The sequence below is a fragment of the Sapajus apella genome, unplaced genomic scaffold (genome assembly GCF_009761245.1).
Source record: "Sapajus apella isolate SASKATOON/1434 unplaced genomic scaffold, GSC_monkey_1.0 scaffold44, whole genome shotgun sequence".
In the NCBI taxonomy this organism is placed as follows: Eukaryota; Metazoa; Chordata; class Mammalia; order Primates; family Cebidae; genus Sapajus; species Sapajus apella.
The window spans coordinates 11,692,251-11,710,552 of NW_022436984.1; the positions used below are offsets into that span (position 1 = coordinate 11,692,251).

At 37.6% G+C, this 18,302-nt stretch overlaps 1 protein-coding gene and 1 long non-coding RNA gene across 5 annotated transcripts in view; one reads left to right on the forward strand and one right to left on the reverse strand.

Annotated features, from left to right (window-relative positions):
• Positions 1–351: 351 nt before the first annotated feature.
• ATL2 (atlastin GTPase 2) overlaps positions 352–18,302 on the reverse strand; it is a 71,004-nt gene continuing 53,053 nt past the window's right edge. For 2 of the 4 annotated variants that reach the window (XM_032239350.1, XM_032239352.1), the window contains exons 7-13: positions 17,196–17,288; positions 14,611–14,749; positions 13,670–13,797; positions 6,198–6,254; positions 5,143–5,214; positions 4,095–4,526; positions 352–2,054 (exon numbers count right to left, since the gene is read on the reverse strand). In XM_032239350.1, the coding sequence (XP_032095241.1) occupies positions 1,935–2,054; positions 4,095–4,526; positions 5,143–5,214; positions 6,198–6,254; positions 13,670–13,797; positions 14,611–14,749; positions 17,196–17,288 (1,041 nt within the window). In that variant the 3' untranslated portion in view covers positions 352–1,934. Of the gene's footprint in view, positions 2,532–2,626; positions 2,642–4,094; positions 4,527–5,142; positions 5,215–6,197; positions 6,255–13,669; positions 13,798–14,610; positions 14,750–17,195; positions 17,289–18,302 lie in introns of all 4 variants that reach the window. The other 2 variants (XM_032239349.1, XM_032239351.1) reach the window with 2 other exon arrangements.
• LOC116524184 overlaps positions 7,683–18,302 on the forward strand; it is a 22,099-nt gene continuing 11,479 nt past the window's right edge. Inside the window, exons 1-2 of the long non-coding RNA XR_004257213.1 lie at positions 7,683–7,697; positions 9,367–9,372. This is a non-coding gene — a long non-coding RNA (uncharacterized LOC116524184). The remainder of the gene's footprint in view (positions 7,698–9,366; positions 9,373–18,302) is intronic.

The following is an 18,302-nucleotide window of genomic DNA, read 5'->3' on the forward strand; positions in this document are numbered from 1 at the left end:
TTCAGTTTGTCTTTCATCCTCTGACTGCTTCCTGCTTAACAATGCTCGGAATCTTCCAAAAGAACCACCAAAGTGCTTTCTTAGAATCCTGCAAAGAAATGTCTTCTTTGAAGAAAGCACTCTTTTCCAATAAGAAATGGTAAAAAAAAAAAAAAAAAAAAAAAAAAATCCAATGGTCTAGATTTTGCAATTTTTTTTTTAAGGTAAGCTAAGTCTTCAATTTCAGAAAGTCTGCTATAATACACCCAATAATTTTTTCATTGATAAAAAACAGTCCACAGCATTCATAAAACAGGATGGCAGAAGAAATAAAAAGACACTTTTCAGGGGGATTCTTTGTTTAAGAACAGATGAATAAGGTAGCAATTTAATACAGATGGAAACAAATACAATCCATATAAAAACAGAATCTGAAAGGGAATGGGAGGAAACGTATCAACCAAAGCAAATTCAGAGTGTTCACACATGCAACTCAACACCTGCATTTTCTCTGCTTAAAAACCAAACTAGGTACTTTAAATGTTCATAAAGAAGACCATAAATGCACTGAAAAAATGTTAGCCTTACATATACCACCAAAAAAAAAAAAAAAAAGAAGAGAAAAAAAGAAATTAATAATCCCCAACTACAACTAGGCTAATCATGGGTTTTCCCTTATAGAAACTAACGCAGAAAAAGTAACTTTTTACAAGGTTAGCTTTAAGGTACAACACCTTAGAGCTCTCAACTGGGGTGTTTCCTGCTCATGCTCTTTTCACTATAATAAACAAATGTTTTTTATGCAGTGGAATAATACTTGAAAAATTCTTTGGAAAAGAATCACAAGTTTCATTTTATATATACAACAAATTTTTAATTATGTACTGAAAATAAATTACAGGAAATAATTTTAAAATGCAACAGAGGACAAAGTCACAATAAACATTCCCATTGAATTCCCTTGGAAGGGGGGGTGAGATTGCAGTGCTCAAGATAAATATCACAAATATATCAAAAACTTCAAATTGTCTATGCATTCACACACTGACATGAGCCACAAACATTCCTTTCACAGGGACTGCACTTATTTAGCCTACCACAGGACCAGATTTTGCCATAAACTACAAAACTTTTAATACAAAATTGTATTTATATATTTATAATTCATATACATGCCCTATCTGTGATTTTAGAAAATAAAAGCTACACACTGTACAGACACTCTTAACTCATAGCTGTAGGCAACATTTTTGGATGGAGTTTCTCCCCCAATAAAATTAACGGCATATTTTATGTACATGAAGGCTAAACTGCAAAAAGACAGTTCAGTTTCCCAGATATGCATCTCCTTTTAGGGCAGGTTTATAAATTTAAAAAGGCAAGACAAATGTACACCTCAGAATTACTTTCTTAGCTACAAGAGTTGCCATGTAATTTCTGTGAAGTTTCTGATACATGCATTTATGTAATACTGGTACTGAAGGCAGTAAAGCAATATATACTTTTAATGTAGTGGCTCAATAAAGGCTTCATTGTCATTCCAATCTGGTTCTTGAAACAGTGATTCATAAATTCTCTAAAAATTAAAATTTCAATGGGACACCGTGTTAAAGAGACTCTAAATAGATTTCTTAAAATATTTCCCTGAAATATCCTTTTACATAAGACAAATTTCACTAACATTAGATTAAGTAAAAAGAAAGAAAAGAATTAAACATGGCACAAGTGTGCATGATTAACCAATGCTCCTCAGCCAATCTGCATGTCTTAGGAGCCATTAAAAGAATGCTTAAAACTAACAAACAATTTTCACACTCTGTGGCAGCCATCTGTGAAGCCAGTTACACTAAACTACTTCTACAGTTGATTGTAAACTTTGGTTTATTTTTATTTGAGTTCTCATTGTACAGCAAGCATGAAAAAAAAGAGAGTGGAGTCCGTGAGAAGATGAACTGTCAGTCTGTCTTTAATCTGGCATGATGAGACACCTGGTCAGTCAGGCCTGCTTTGATAGAGTTTGTTACAGACTGCCTTATGTTTTCCTCCATCAAATTATCACCCAGGGGCTTCAATACCTGTGGTATGAGAAATGTGCAAAACAAACAAAAACATGAGGTAAAAAAAGAGTTACATATAAAAATAGATATAAAAATTCAATTCAAAGCAATGATGAAAATAACCAGGAATATGGGAAATAAAAAGATGCTTCTCTCAAAAAAAGTTATGATGCTACTAGACATTATATAATGCAACAAAAATTACTTTCCTCTTATTCAAACCATTTACAATTCCTATGAGATGGATGTGCAATTCCATACCCTATATGCAGCATCAAATCTGGTATGTATACAGCATTTATGCAGACCGGCCCAGACGGTCCTGCTTATTGTCCTACATGTATAAGTGTGAACACTTCAGATAGAGAAAAAGGTTAAAAATACTGTCTAATTTTTCTTCTTGTTATTGTTGGATGACAGTCTCTGTCGCTGTGCTGATGAAAGAGCACGATGAACCATTCGACGTCTAGTAACTTCAAACAGTTTGGAAAACACCTAAAACATGAAGTGATTTGTTAGGAGAATGACTCAGAGTGCCTCGAAGCTAAAGAGTTTAAGACTACAAGAATTTGAGACTGTGGGTTTCTCACCTTCCTGGGACTCCTCTGAAGCAAAAGAAAAGAGAAATGCAAAGAAATTTAGACAAGGTTTGTTGATAGAGCAAAGATCTCTGACTAGCTCATCACCTTACCTCAACTATACCGAAAATGATTTTATACACTTTAGATTCTTCCATTTAATCGTTTTGTAATAATGGTACCTCTAAAATCCTAGAATCAATGCTGTATAAGAGATGAGTATTTCTCAAAAGAAGATATTGTTACAATTATTGAAAATTATGTTGCAGAAAATAATGATCCAAAATTTTAAAGTAGCTCATTTTTTCTTAAAAGTGACATCGCGGCAGCTTTGCATCCATCTTCTATTCAAAGAAACATGAAGTAGTGAGATTGAGATAAAAATTTAAATAAATATCCAAACATAAACTTCCCAATCAGATCTGAATAGAGCATTTCTCTAAAGAGTAAATACAAAATCCAAGTTAATATAGTGGGTCACTTTATAAATAACATTATTATAAGAAAAGTCAACATCCAATCAACTTTCTTCCAAAAAAAAAAATTGTCTGCTTCTCCAGTCTTCGAATTTACAGCCAAAACAAACATGGACCTGCATATCCTAGATCATCAAATAAGCTTAATATTTCATGAGCCCAGAAATGACATCTAAACTGCCTATTATAGTGTTCATGTTAAGTACATTAATAACTGCAGCTTTTATTCTGGTCCTTGACATGATGTTCAAGTATTTCACGAAGATCATTTTAATGACATCCATAAGTGGAATTTTCTGTCCACAGGTATTTCCAGCACACAGGAGGCAGATAAATATACAAAATGGCTTTCCTTAGTAGGTACTTGCCGGGCAAGAGTTCACAGCCTGGACTTCAATTCTGGTTTAAGGTAAAAGATTATGATGGAACATGGTTCTCTGCTCATGGCACTTTGCTTTACTAATTAGTATTTCCATAATACAAAGGTCAAAGTTTCCACGGTAAGAAATCCCTACAGGATTGTTCCTCATAGTACATCAGGAAATCCCTACTATCTTCATGGAAGGCAGTGAAGATCTGTCTGCCATCCGGTACTTCTCCTGCATTGCTTGCCAGTATTAGGAAGAAACTTCTTCTGCTTTCCAAAAGCACCACTTCCAAACTTCTTTTCCTTACCTTCAAAATCATTTGATGATTAGATTTTCTTTCCTCAAGGAAAAAATTCATTACAGACTCTGGCCCTGCCCACCATCTGGTATAATCAGGCCTACAACTAAGAATCTATCCAGAGGACAGTACAGATTTAGGCTAACCAAAGTACATTAAAATTATAACTTTAAAGAAAAAAATCTTCAATTCATAAAGATTCTACATCCAAACAAAACAGAAAACATCCTTTTGACATTCCTCATATAAAGGAAAAGTAGGAATACAAATTCTGCAAAGGGAGAAAAATCACAGGAAAATGAGATTAGTCACTGAAAAACCAAAAGATAGATACCAACCTGTTCCCAGAGTGTTTCAGCAATCTGATCAATCATTGTTCCAATTTCTCTGAACTCCCCAGAGTATTTAACATATGCCCAAGTACAAAGAAATGTCAGTGCTAACCCCATGACAAGGTTACACAAGACGGCTATAGAGTTTAGGCCAATGAAGCCAGTCAGTCCTGAGATTATATACATAGCAAACATGACCGCAAACAGTGTGGCTGGGGTACGAGCAGCATAGAAGATATTTTTGCCATCATTGTGCTTTATAAAATTTGCATAAGTTTCTTCAATTTCAGCTTCAAGCTGGTCTTGATAACGACGGCAGAACTCATCTCCACCCATCTTTTTTACAGAACGAAATTGTTTTATCGCCACTTCCTTGAAATCCAAGTGTTTTCGCTCCAGATCTGAAGGTGCAATGTAAGGCTTGTCCCCTCCACATACCTGGACAGACAGAATGATAGTATTACATGCTAAAAATAATTAATACTTGAAAGAAGTTCCTGTTCATAGTTTTTAGTCTCAGAGAGTCAAACCACTTTCATGATTCAGTTTTAAACTCACTTATAATACCTCACAGGTTATCATAATCTAGTTATTTCTTCTATGTAGAACCTGCTCTAGCAAAATAATTTTCCAAATGTGACTAACTGAAACGGAAGACAAAAAAATTTTACATTGCGCTCTGTACCTGCCTTCACTTGACCACCCGTACATCATAATAGTATACAAGATTGCTGGCAAGAGAGTGGGTAAAAGATAATGCCCCAAAAAGATATTTTAATGTTTGAGCAAAGCAAGAACAGAAACTGCTATTGGCCTTAAACTTATGCTACTAACATCAGAAGTCACTACTAACAGCACTTTGAATCATACATGTCACAAGATATTTTAGTACAGTTTATATAATAACTTACTGCCCAAATTCTGCTGTCTAATCATGCGAATTATTTTCTTATAGTTTATTTCCAGCAGAGATCATAAAGGGGAATTCGCTTCAATTATTTTAAACAGAAAAATCTTCTCACTCCAGTATCAAATTTAAATTTTAGTTACAAACCTGTTCCATACTTTTACAATAGATATCTCTTGCTCCTGCTACTGCAGCAAGGTTATTAGCTTCAGCTGTTGCCTAAAAAATAAAATTACATGTACCATTATTATTTAAAAAAAACCCTATGACTAAAAATTCTGATAAACACATTAAGTTATGTACAATAAACAAGTCTGAAAACGAATCAGAGAAAGTAACTTCCAGTTTTTCTTTCCTAACAAAGGGAACATTGGTATAAAGTATACAATGGTAAGTGGTTCTAATAGGACTACCTGCCTAATTTTGTTTTGCTTAGGTTGATATTAAAGTGGGTCTGTAGAAAACACCACATATGCTTAGGAAATGGATAAAGATAAATAGATATAACACTAAAATATGTGGATCTCCAGGTATTAGGAATCGAGAATTACCCATATGGTTCTCTCTCTCATAATCAGTATTATACAAGACATTTTCAAACCCACAAAACTTTCTGCATGAAGTTTTATTTAAAAAAACTGTTTTATCTACTATAAAATGGAGTAATAGCCCAAAGTAGTAAATTTTTTAAAATATGAATGCAGTAAAATGACACTGTCCATTTGAAAAAATACTGTCCATTTGAATACCATTTGAAAAAGAAAAAAAAAAAAAACTGTGACTATATTCACTAGAAGTAGCTCTAAATCATTAACACCAAATAAAAATAAGACTTATTTCCAACAACCTTCATTGTCAAAGACTCAGAATAGAAGCAGTTTAGTTCAGAGAGGCCCAAATTAAGCCTACTTATAGAACAGAAATTTTCCTATACTTTGAGCATCTGAAGAGTAGGTATTGTGGACTCTCATTTCTGGTGGCCTAGAACATGCAAGGCCTAAAATCTGCAGTTACAAAAGAAAAAAAAAATTGTGTGAAACCTTAGGACCCATGACACATATGGCCTTAAATATGCAAAACTTCTTTGCATACATAAAAGGACCCCCTCACCATTTTCAGCATTTCTCTCTAAAGCAAAGATTTTTATTCTCCCTCATAAATAAGTATATGTACAACACATATCACTCTCACATTCTCTCTACCTGAAGCATGGACTTTGGATGTGGAAGTTCCTCTCCTTGATAAATTTTGATGTAAGCCTAAAAAGGGAGAAGATGGGTTAGACTGATGGGTTATATAATTTGGCTCCACATCTCCAGAGAAAAAAACTCATTAAATATAACTCTAGGCTTTAAAAATCACCTGATTCCAACAAAGTTAACCCTATTCTCAATATTATTAACTTCTACGTTGCCAGATAATATCCTAGATATTTCTATAACAAACAAAAGTTGTAACTCACAAAGTTAGATAAATGCCATCTACTTTATGAAAAGAAATTCATAATTACCCCCTATTGCCAATGTTTTAATGTTTAAAAAAAAAATTTTTTTTATCTCTTTCTTTAGAGATGGGGTCTCACTCTGACACCAAGGCTGAAGTGCAGTGGTGCAATCAGAGCTCACTGCAACCTCGAATTCCTAGGCTCAAGTTATCCTCCTGCCTCAGTTTCCCAAGTGGCTGAAACTACAAGATGTGTGCCACCATATCCAGCGTAGGAAACAGTTTTACCCAGTATTTTACTTTGAGCAGCTTAAATTGTATTTCAGCTCAAAGAAAAAAAGAAAGCCTTAATTTCTTAATTTGTGGTTTAAGAGTAAAAAGGAAAAGATGAGAGTTTTTTAGAAATCCATATAGGAGTCTTTCATCTCAACTTTCTATTGACAAAATTCATCCATAACTGGGAAGGAGGTAGAGCAAAATGGCCAGATAGAAGCCTCCAGTGATCACTACCACCTCACAGGAACATCAAATTGAACAACTATCTACATAAAAAAGCACTTTCATAAGAACCAAAAATCAGGTGAGCAATCACATTACCTAGTTTTAACTTCAAATCACTGGAAGAGGCACTGAAGGGGATAGAAAAAATAGTCTAGAATCACCTACACCACCCCTCCCCCACCCTCACAGCAGCAACCACACAGTGTGGAGAGAGAATCTATGTGCTTGGGGAAGGGAGAGTGCAGTGGGTGTGGGATTTTTGCACTGACTCAGTGCTACCCTGCCACCGTGGAAAGGAAAACGGGGCAGAACTCAGCCAGCACCTATGGAGGGAGCATTTAGACAGCCTCGGACTACCAGCCCCGCCACCACAGGCTAAGGACTCCGCCTGATGCCTCATTCTACTTAGGACTCTCTGTAAACTATTCATATCCTGAGTAGAAAGACTAAAAGATGAACCTAGAAAAAGCATTAATTACCACAACTTTTCAAGACATAGTATACTAAGATATCAATAGAAACAGCTGCTCTGAGGTCCCAAATAAACTTGAAAGGCAGTCTAGGCCACAAGGCCTGTAATTCCTGGGCAAGTCCTGGTGCTGTGCTGGGCTGAGCCAGTGGACTTGGGGTGCACAGTAAGACACCAGCTGGGGCAGCCAAGAGAGTACTTGTGTCACTCCTCCCCCAACCCCAGGCAGTGTAGTTCATAGCTCTGAGAAAGACTCCTTCCTTCTGCTTGAAGAGGAGGAGAGGGGAGAGTAAAGAGGACTTTGTCTTGCAATTTGGATACCAGGTCAGCCACATAGAGTGAAGTATCAGACAGAGTCCTAAGGCCCCAATTCCAGTCCCCAGTTCCCAGGCAAGATTTCTAAACACACCCTGGGCCGGAAAGGAACCCACCGTCTTGAGAGGTAGGACCAAGTCGTGGCAGGATTCATCACCTGCTGACTCAAGAGTTTTTGGGCTCTGAATAAGCAGCAGTGGTAGCCAAGCAGTACTCACTATGGGTCTTGGGTGAGATTCAGAGATGTGCTGGCTTCAGGTGTGACCCAGCACATTCCCAGATGTTGTGGCTATGAGGAGAGTCTCCTTCTGCCTGAGTAAAGGAGAGGAAAAAGCAAAGGGGACTTTGTCTTGCAGCTTGGCCACAGTTAGGTGGAACACCAAGCAGGCTGGGTCCCTGATTCCAGGCCTTGGCTCCTGGATGGGATGTCTGAATCTGCCCTGGGCCAGAGGGGAGCCCACTGCCTTAAAGGAGGAGCCTCAGGCCTGGCAGTATTCACCACAGCTGACTCAAGAGCCCCTGGGCTTTGAGTGAAAATTGGCAATAGCCAGGCAGTACTCGCCATAGGCCTAGGGCAGTGGCAGCCATGCGGGGAGACTCCTCTGCCTAAGGAAAAGGGAGGGAAGAGTGGAAAGGACTTTGTCTTGCAGCCTGCGTGCCAGCTCAGCCACAGCAGATTAGAACACTAGGTACATTCCTAAGGTTCCCAACTCTAGGCCCTGGCTCCCAGAGGGCATCTCTGGAACCACCCAAGGCTAGAGGGAACTTGCTGCCCAGAAGGGAAGGCTACAAGGCTGGCTAGATTCACCACCTGCTGATTACAGAACCTTTGGGCCTAAACTGAACACAGGCAGTAGTCACGCAGTAGTCACCACTGGCCTTGGGCAAGACCCAGTGCTGTGCTGGCTTCCAGTTTGACCCAGTAAAATCCCAGGGATGGTGGCCACAACGGTGCTTGTGTCACCCCTCCCCCAGCTCCAGGCAGCTCAGCACAGAGACAGACTCCATTTGTTTGGGAGAAAGTAAGGGAAGAGAACAAGAGTCTCTGCCTGGTAATCCAGGGGATTCTCCTGGATCTTACCCAAGAGCACCAAGGCAGCACCTCTACAAATCTGCAAGAGCCACACAAGCATTATGGGCTTGAAATGTCCCTAATGCAAATACAGCCACAGTGACCAAAGATCACAACACACAAGTCCCTTCAAATACTTTGAAAGCCTTCCCAAGGATGACAGGTACAAATGAGCCCAGACTGCAAAGACTATAACAAATACCTAACTCTTCAATGTCCAGACAGCAACAAATATTCACAAGCATCAAGGTCATCCAAGAAAAAAATGACCACACCCAACAAACTAAAATAAAGCACCAGTGACCAATCCTGGAGAGACAGAGATAAGTGACCTTTCAGGCAGAGAATTCAAAATAGCAGTTTTGAGGAAACTAAAAGAAATACAAGATAACACAGAAAAGGAATTCAGAATCCTATCAGATAAAGTTAACAAAGAGACTAAAACAATCACAAAGAATCAAGCGGAAATCCTGGATCTGAAAAATGCAGCTGACATACTGAAGAATGCATCCAAGCCTCTTTTTTTTTTTTTTTTTTTTTTTTTTTGAGGCAGGGTCTTTCTTTCTCCCAGGCTGGAGTGCAATGGCACAATTCTGGCTCACTGCAACCTCTGCATCCCAGGCTCAAAACAATTTTCCTATCTCAGTATCCCAGGTAGTTGGGACTACAGGCATGCGATATCAAGCCTGGCTAATTTTTTTTTTTTTTTTTTTTTTTTTTGTAGAGACAGGGGTTTTCACCATATTGCCCAGACTGTCTCAAGTGATCTGCCCACCTCAGCCTCCCACAAAGTGCAGGGATTAAAGGCATGAGCCACCTCACCTTGCCTCAGCTTCTTAACAGAAGAACTGATCAAGCAGCAGAATTACTGAGCTTGGAGACAGGCTATTTGAAAGTACACAGCTGAGACAAAAGAAAAAAGAACGAGAAAGAATGAAGCATGCCTACAAGATCTAGAAAATAGCCTCAAAAGTGCAAATCTAAGAGTTCATAGCCTTAAAGAGGAGTAGATAGAGATAGGAGTAGAAAGTTTATACAAGCAATAACAGAGAACTACTCAAACCTAGATACTAATACTTAAGAACAAAAGATTATAGAACACCAAGCAGACGTAACCCAAATAAGACTACCTCAAGACATTTAATAATTAAACTCCCAAAGGTCAAGGGTAAAGAATGGATCCTGGCTGGGTGTGATGGTTCATGCCTGCAATCCCAGCACTGTGGGTGGTGAACGTGGGGGGACTGCTTGACCCTGGAGTTCAAGATCAGCCTGGGCAATGTAAAGAGACAACGTCTCCATTAAAACAACAGCAACAGGCCAGGCACAGTGGCTCACACCTATAATCTCAGCACTGTGGGAGGCTGAGATGGGAGGATCAATTGAGACCAGGAGTTCCAGACCAGCCTGGTCAACAGAGCAAGACCCCAATTCTATTAAACAACAACAACAAGCATGAATGGATCCTAAATGCATCAAGAGAAAAGAAACAAACAACATACAAAAGAGCGCCAATACATCTGGGAGCAGACTTCTCAGTGGAAACCTTATAGGCCAGGAGACAGTGGCATGACATAAAGTGCTGAAGAAAAAAAAAATTTTGCCTAGAATAGTACATCCAGTGAAAATACTTCAAACATGAGGGAGAAATAAAGACTTTCTCAGACAAACAAAAGCTGAGGGATTTTATAAACATTCAGACCTGTCCTACAATAAATGTTAAAGAGAGTTCTTCAATCTGAAAGAAAAAGATTTTAATGAGTAATAAGAAATAATCTGAAGGTACAAAACTCACTGGTAATAGTAAATACACAGAAAAACAGAATATTATAACACTAATTGTGGTGTGTAAATTTTCATATCCTGAATAAAAAGACTAAAAGACAAACCTATAAAAAATATTAACTACCACAACTTTTCAAGACATAGACAGTATACCAAGATATCAAGAGAAACAACGGAAGTTTAAAAGGTGAGGGGATGAAGTTAAAGTGTAGAATTTTTATTAGTTTTCTGTTTCCTTGTTTGTTATTTAGTTTGTTTATGCAATCAGTGTTATCAGTTTAAAATATATTATATTTGCAAAGCTCACGGTAACCTCAAAAGACATACAACAGATACACAAAAAATAAAAATAAATTAAAACATACCACCAGAGAAAATCACCTTCACTAAAAGGAAGACAGGAAGGTAGGAAGACTACAAAACCATCAGAAAACAAAATAGCAGAGGTTAAGTTCTTACTTTTCAGTAACATTGAGTGTAAATGAGCTAAAATCTTCAATTCAAAGATACAGAGTGGCTAAATGGATTTTAAAAAATGGTGATACATGCTCTATCTATAAAAACATGCAGAGACTGAAAATAAAGATATGGAAAAAGATGTTCCATGCAAATGGAACAACAAAAAAAAGAGCAGAAGTAGCTACATTTACATCAAAGAAGGTCATTATATAATGATAAAGGAATCAATTCAGCAAGAAGATATAACAATTGTAAATATATATGCACCCAACACTGCAGCACCCAGACTTATAAAGCAAGTATTATTAGAAACTAAAGAAAGAGTGCCAAGCATGGTGGCTCACACTGCAATCCCAGCACTTTAGGAGGCCAAAGCAGGTGGACCACTTGAGGTCAAGAGTTCAAGACCAGCCTGGCCAACATGGTAAAACCCTGTCTCTACCGAGCCAAAAAAAAAAAAAAAAAAAAAAAACACACACACACACAAAAATTAGCTAGTCATAGTTGCACACGCCTATAATCCCAGCTACTTGGGAAGCTGAGACAAGAGAATTGCTTGAACCTGGGAGACAGCGGTTGCAGTAAGTTGAGATCGTGTCACTGCACTCCAGCCTGTGTGACAGAGTGAGACTCAACTCAGCCTCAAAAAAAAAAAAAAAAAAAAAAAAAATAAATAAAAAAAAATCGAGGCTCCTCAAAAGACTAAAAATAAAACGACCATATGATCCAGCAATCCCACTGCTAGGTATAAGCCCAAAAGAAAAAAATCAGTATATAGAAGACACATCTGCACTTCCATGTGTGCTGCAGCACTATTCACTATAGCTACGATTTGGAAGCAACCTAAGTATCCATCAATGTACAAATGGATAAAGAAATGTGGTATATATATACGATGAAGTACTATGCAGCCATATAAAAGAATGAAATCCTGGTCCAGGCACAGTGGCTCATGCCTGTAATCTCAGCACTTAGGGAGGCCGAAGCAGATGGATCACAAGGTCAGGCATTCGAGCCCAGCCTGGCTAACAAAGTGCAACCCTATATCTACTAAAAATATAAAAAATTAGCCAAGCATGGTGGCAGGCGCCTCTAGTCCCAGCTACTCGAGAGGCTGAGGCAGGAGAATCACTTGAACCTGGGAGGCAGACGTTGCAGTGAGCCGAGATCACACCACTGCATTCCAGCCCAGGCAACAGGGCAAGACTCCATCTCAAAAAAAAAAAAAAAAGGAATGAAATCCTGTCACTTGCAACAACATGATGGAACTGGAGGATATTATGTTAAGTGAAATAAGCCAGGCACAGAAAAAATGAACTTCACATGTTCTCACTTATTTGTGGGAGCTAACAATTAAAACAACTGAACTCGTAAATACAGAGTACTAGAACGATGGTTACTAGAGCCTAGGAAGGGTAGTCAGACAGTGGAGGTGAGGCAGAGATGGTTAATGAGTGTAAAAATATAGTTAGACTAAGATCTAGCATTTGATAGCATAACAGGGTAATTACAGTCAATAATAACTTACTGTACATTTAAAAACAACTAAAAGAGCATAACTGGATTGTCTGTTACATAAGGAAGGGATACATCCTTGAGGTGATGGACACCCTATTTACTCTGATATTATTACACATTGTATGCTTGTATCAAAAATATCTCATGTTCCCCGTAAGTATATATACTATGTTCCCACAAAAATTAAAAATTAGAAGTAGCCAGGTAAGGTGGCTCACGCCTATAATCCCAGCACTTTGAGAGGCCGAGGTGGGTGGATCACGAGGTCAGAAGGTAAAGAATATCCTGGCTAACACGGTGAAACCCCGTCTCTATTAAAAATATAAAAAATTAGCTAGGCGTGGTGGCACGTCCCTGTAATCCCAATTACTCGGGAGGCTGAGGCAAGAGAATCGCTTGAACTCAGGAGAAGAAGGTTGCAGTGAGCCAAGATTGTGCCACTGCACTCCAAGCCTGGGCGACAGAGCAAGGCATCGTCTCAAAAAAAAAAAAATTAAAAATTAAAATAAATTTTAAAAAATTCATTCATAACTAAAGAAAGATAATATGAGAGTGACTATCAAGTATCCAATAAGTGAACAAAAATATACTCTTAGTTACAACTACAAATAAAACAACCTTCCCCAATGGTCTTGTTCTGGCAGGTATGCTATAAAGACTAGAGAAGAACAGAGGGAAAAAAAACCTATGAACACTTTACTTGAACTCAGGAACCAATATAAATACTTTCAGCTGTTCTTATCAAGTCCTCAGAACTCTGAGGGAGTGTTTTCATGAGAACTTAAGATGTAAAATTATGCTTTCCATTCTTATCATCATTTACAAATGACAGAGTAGCATTATAGCACAATGAATGGCTTGTTCTCTCCGTATCTGAGATGGAGAAAAAGTAAGATAAATTAAATCACCATCCAGGAGACAGAAATCTGCTATAATCTTTGAAATATCCTTAAATACAAATACATCTAATTCAAGGCAGAAAAAATTAATTACAAATATTACTCTTCTTTGCTTTAAAATAAAGACAAGCAATTTCTTATACATACAGATGAGTTTTAAATCAACTACGTTTCTATCTTAGACAAAGTCGTTTAATTTAAGAGCTCACCTACCTTAAAATATTCTACGAGATCTCTACAAGTGACTTTAGATCCACTTATCTCTTTTTCTACCAAATTTTCAGGGGCAAGCAGCAAAGGAACCAGATTTCGAAGCTCTCGTTTAAAGTCTTCATCAATATCTGGAGAACACAAAATTGAGCAACATATTAGTCCAAAAAAATTAAGTTCCCACTGGTAAGATTTCATAACATTCTGTTTTATGAAATAAGAATACATAGTATCTATTACTGAAGTGGATTCATTTAAAAAAAAAAAAAAAAAAAACCACCTCATCCAACATGCCATATCTCACAGGAAAAAATATAATCCCCCCACTCTACTAGCTCATTTTCCCCAACCCCCAGTAACAGTGCTGTTCAAGTAATAAATAAAACATAAATGTGTGGATTACCAAGGCAAATTTCACATTTAGTATTAATGAAAATGTCCTTTTCAAAAGAGGCAAACAATTCACAAAATTGTATTAAATTTTACTACTAGATTTTGTTTCACCAGCCATACTGTAAAAGTTTTGTCAATCCCCAGGCATTCTGCCATCACACTCAAAATAATCTCACAACATAAATAAACATACTATCACTCCTGAAACAGAGACTTATTTATATCTATCTGATTTCATCAATATAATAAAATGATAAAGCATTTTAGCAGACTGCAATCAGTTGAAAAGAAATGCTCTCAGTCTTTGGAACTTTCAGGACATCAGTGCTCAGCAACAGACATTATAAAATAGGTTAATCAATAGGCTAGACAGCTGCAAATAAATCAATAGAATGCTAGAGAAACCACAGAGCATTACAATCACAACATGAACAATGCATCCAAACATTCTCCAGTAACAGACAGGAAATTTAAGACGTCAGGTATTTTCTTTAAAAACTTTCAGCCTCTAATAAGTAAGTTCTGATTTTAGCAAGAATGGGAATTCCCACCTTTCAATCTCCCATCAAAACTAGGATTAGTGGCAACTTTAAGACCAGGATGTGGCAAAAGGAAGCAACCAAGATTTGAGAAACAATTGTGTATGTGCTTCCTTACATTCTGAAGCTCTTCATGTTGATTTTGTTTTACCTGAGGGCAGAGGGAGACAGGTGAAGTTGTAAACAGCAGAAAGAAAATGTTTTAACAAAAAACACAGACAGACTCACATGCATGCACACTTAACTCAGATGCTACTCCAGAAGAGTCTATTTTTACAATTACGAAGACCCATTTCTGACCACTTTGTTAAGACTCCCACATTTTCTTTTCTTTCTTTTTTTTTTTTTGAGACGGAGTTTCACTCTTCTTGCCCAGGCTGGAGTGCAATGGCACAATCTCGGCTCACAGCAACCTCCACCTCCTGGGTTCAAGCGATTCTCCTGCCTCAGCCTCCTGACTAGCTGGGATTACAGGCATGCGACACCACACCCAGCTAATTTTGTATTTTTAGTAGAAACGGGGTTTCTCCATGTTGGCCAGACTGGTCTTCAAACTCCCGACCTCAGGTGATCCACCCACCTCAGCCTCCCAAAGTGCTGGGATTACAGGCGTAAGCCACTGCACCCAGCTGACCCCATATTTTCTTCAACCAAAAAAGATGTTTTTCCTAAGTAAGCTGCTTGGAATAGCACAAACTACAAATAATATAGTTAATCGTAGTATCTAAGAACCTAATAACAAGTTATGGCTGTGCCTTATGCACCAGTAAATAAATTAAGAATTTAAAGTACTTACAAGAGCAACAAAACAAAACCAAAAAAAAGCATAAATTTGCCTACAAATAAAGAGTTTAGCCCCTAAGCAAAGTAAAAGCTAAGATGAAAAATTACAGTCCAATACAGAGAACCTTAGAAATTTGTTAGGATTTCAGGTCTCTTTCAACATGATTATTTATGATTTATGCTAGTTATGATAATTTTGAGAAGGGAAACTGCATGTATTGGGGGGGAAATCTTAAACTTAGAAACATTTTAAATAATTACTCATTTATCCCAATATGACTCACATGGTCTCCTAAACACTCTTCTGAAAAAGAATTTTAACAAAGTATGTGCTATTTATAATAAAAACCTGGAAACTACCTAAATCTCCATCAACAACAGAATGGAAAAACTGTTGTCTATTCATTCAATGGATACTATATAGCAATGAGAATAAATGAACTAAACTATATGCAACAACATGGATTAACCTCAGAAACATAATATTAGGCAAAAGAGCTAGACTCAAACAAATATATTCTATATGTGATTCTGTCCATATAAAGTACAAAAACAACGGCTGTGAGGAGTCAGGATAGTGATAGAAGGTTTTGGGGGAGGGTTGGTGTATGGAGGTGGGTACTTCTAGGTCCTGGCTAAATGGCTATGTTCAGTTTGTACAAATTCATTAAGCTATATATACACTTATGATTTGAGCAATTTTTTGAATATATATATAACATATTTCAATGAGAAGTTTAAAAACCTTCTTGTCTTTGAGTTACGTAATTCTGTTATGTAATTATAATTATTTAGTATGTCTATTGTGCTTTGTGTTCATTTCTTCTGAACAAACCAGAGACAGAAAACGCTGATGACTCAAATTATTTCCAAAAGTGGTGTCTGGAAATGCCTTTCAAATAACCTGAGAACGTTGAATTGGTTTTAGCCTCATTTTAAAATTTAAAAAAAAAATTTTTAATTGAAAAAAATCTTTAAATTTTAAAAATTGTATCATACCCCAAGTCTTTAACGTGGTTGAAAACCCAAACGCATCATTCCCATAGACAAATAAAACCTTACTAACCAAAGAGAGCACCCGCCTACTTATGAATAAAGGGGTCTTTATGTATCCATTGTGTGTGTGAGTAAATGGGGTAGTCTTTAAGTATCTGACCTGCAGGTTACCCAAACTGATATGGTTTGGCTCTGTGTCCCCAAATCTCATCTCGAATTGTAATGCCCATGTGTCAGGGGAGGGGCCTGGTTGGAAGTGATTAAATAACGGGGGCAGACTTCCCCACTGCTGTTCTCGTGACAGTGATTTCTCACATGATCTGGGTGTTAAAAAGTATATGGCACTTCCCCCTTCATTCTCTCTCTCTCTCCTGCTGCTCTGTGAAGAAGGTGTTTGCTTTCCCCTTCACCTTCCACTATGATTTTAAGTTTCCTGAGGCTTCCCAGTCATGCTTCCTGTTAAGCCTGTGGAACTGTGAGTCAATTAAACCTCTTTTCTTCATAAATTACCTAGTCTCAAATAGTTCTTTAGGCAGTGTGATAAAAGACTAATAGGTAAGTACTTCCATGGGAGGGGGTGGGGTACCTTTAGGAATAAAGGATCATGATCCTTAATTTTGATTCAAGGGTACTGTCTTCTTTGGTAGGAATGCAACCACTTTACTTTTCATCAACTACAAACAGAGTCACTTGGGCTAACCTGGAATACTTGATTCCAACAACATATAGATACTGCTAATGTGAATAGCAGTCCAAACAGCCCACCTCTTCACCTGGCTTGGTGCTTATGCTCTCCTCTTTAGAAAATAGGGTCTTACCTGTAATCTTTTTTCAAGAAATTGCTTTCCACCTTCCAAACCATATGAATGTTCATAAGGATAGCTCCAATCTCGAATCAAAAACATTAATGTCTGTACACAGAAAAAATATAAATTGTTTATTTTATAATAAAGTTTACCAAAAAATCACAATTCTAGCAATTGAAGCCTACTTTACTCTCCTAAACAATCCTGATCAAAAGTTATAGTAACCAAATGGTCAGTACTGCTCATGGTTATATCAAGGACCCACTTAAACAACATTCTTATACCAAGCAATCGCCACCATTGGATACCTTCATTAAATATAAAGAAAGAGTCACCACAAGCAATAATACAGGATATTTAAAAATGAAAAACAGGTGTATCAGGACACACAGATCATAATTTTAAATCATCGTTGTGTAAATACAAGACCAACTAATTCTAGATGGCTATCTAGACTGATTATAGATCTGGTGTCAATAAGGACATTTTCACAGGATGTTTTTACTCAAAGAGGGTTAGGTTTCTCAACCTGAGCACTGCTGACATTTTGGGTCAGTTAATTCTTAGTTGTGTGTGGCTGTCCTGTGTATTGAAGAAAGTTGGACCTCATTTCTGGCCTCTATGTGCTAGATGCCAAGTAGCACTAAGCTCCCCCACAAAACTGTGACAACCAAAAATGTCTCCAGGCATTAGCAAATGTCCCCTGGGTGGCAAAATTACCCCAGTTCAGAAAAAACTGATAGGCGAAATAGGGTGTATTTCACCCATATATCCAAAAATGAAAGCATAATCTGCTCAACTACTTAATAAAGGTGACCATTCTAGGCAGACAAGAGTGAGACAGAATCAATGTAAACCCATTAAGACTAGCAATCAGTAGCAATGCTGTCATACAGGAAGGGCTTCACACACAATTAGGAGCAAACATGGTACAGTCATGCTCTCCTATTGTAACTGCAGCTCACCAAATAGTATTAATGGCAACTTATAAATTACACCTTCAGCCAGGCGCAATGGCTCATGCCTGTAATCCCAGCACTTGGGAGGCCGAGGCGGGTGGATCGAGGTCAGCAGTTCAAGACCAGCCTGGCCAAGATGGTGAAACCCATCTCTACTAAA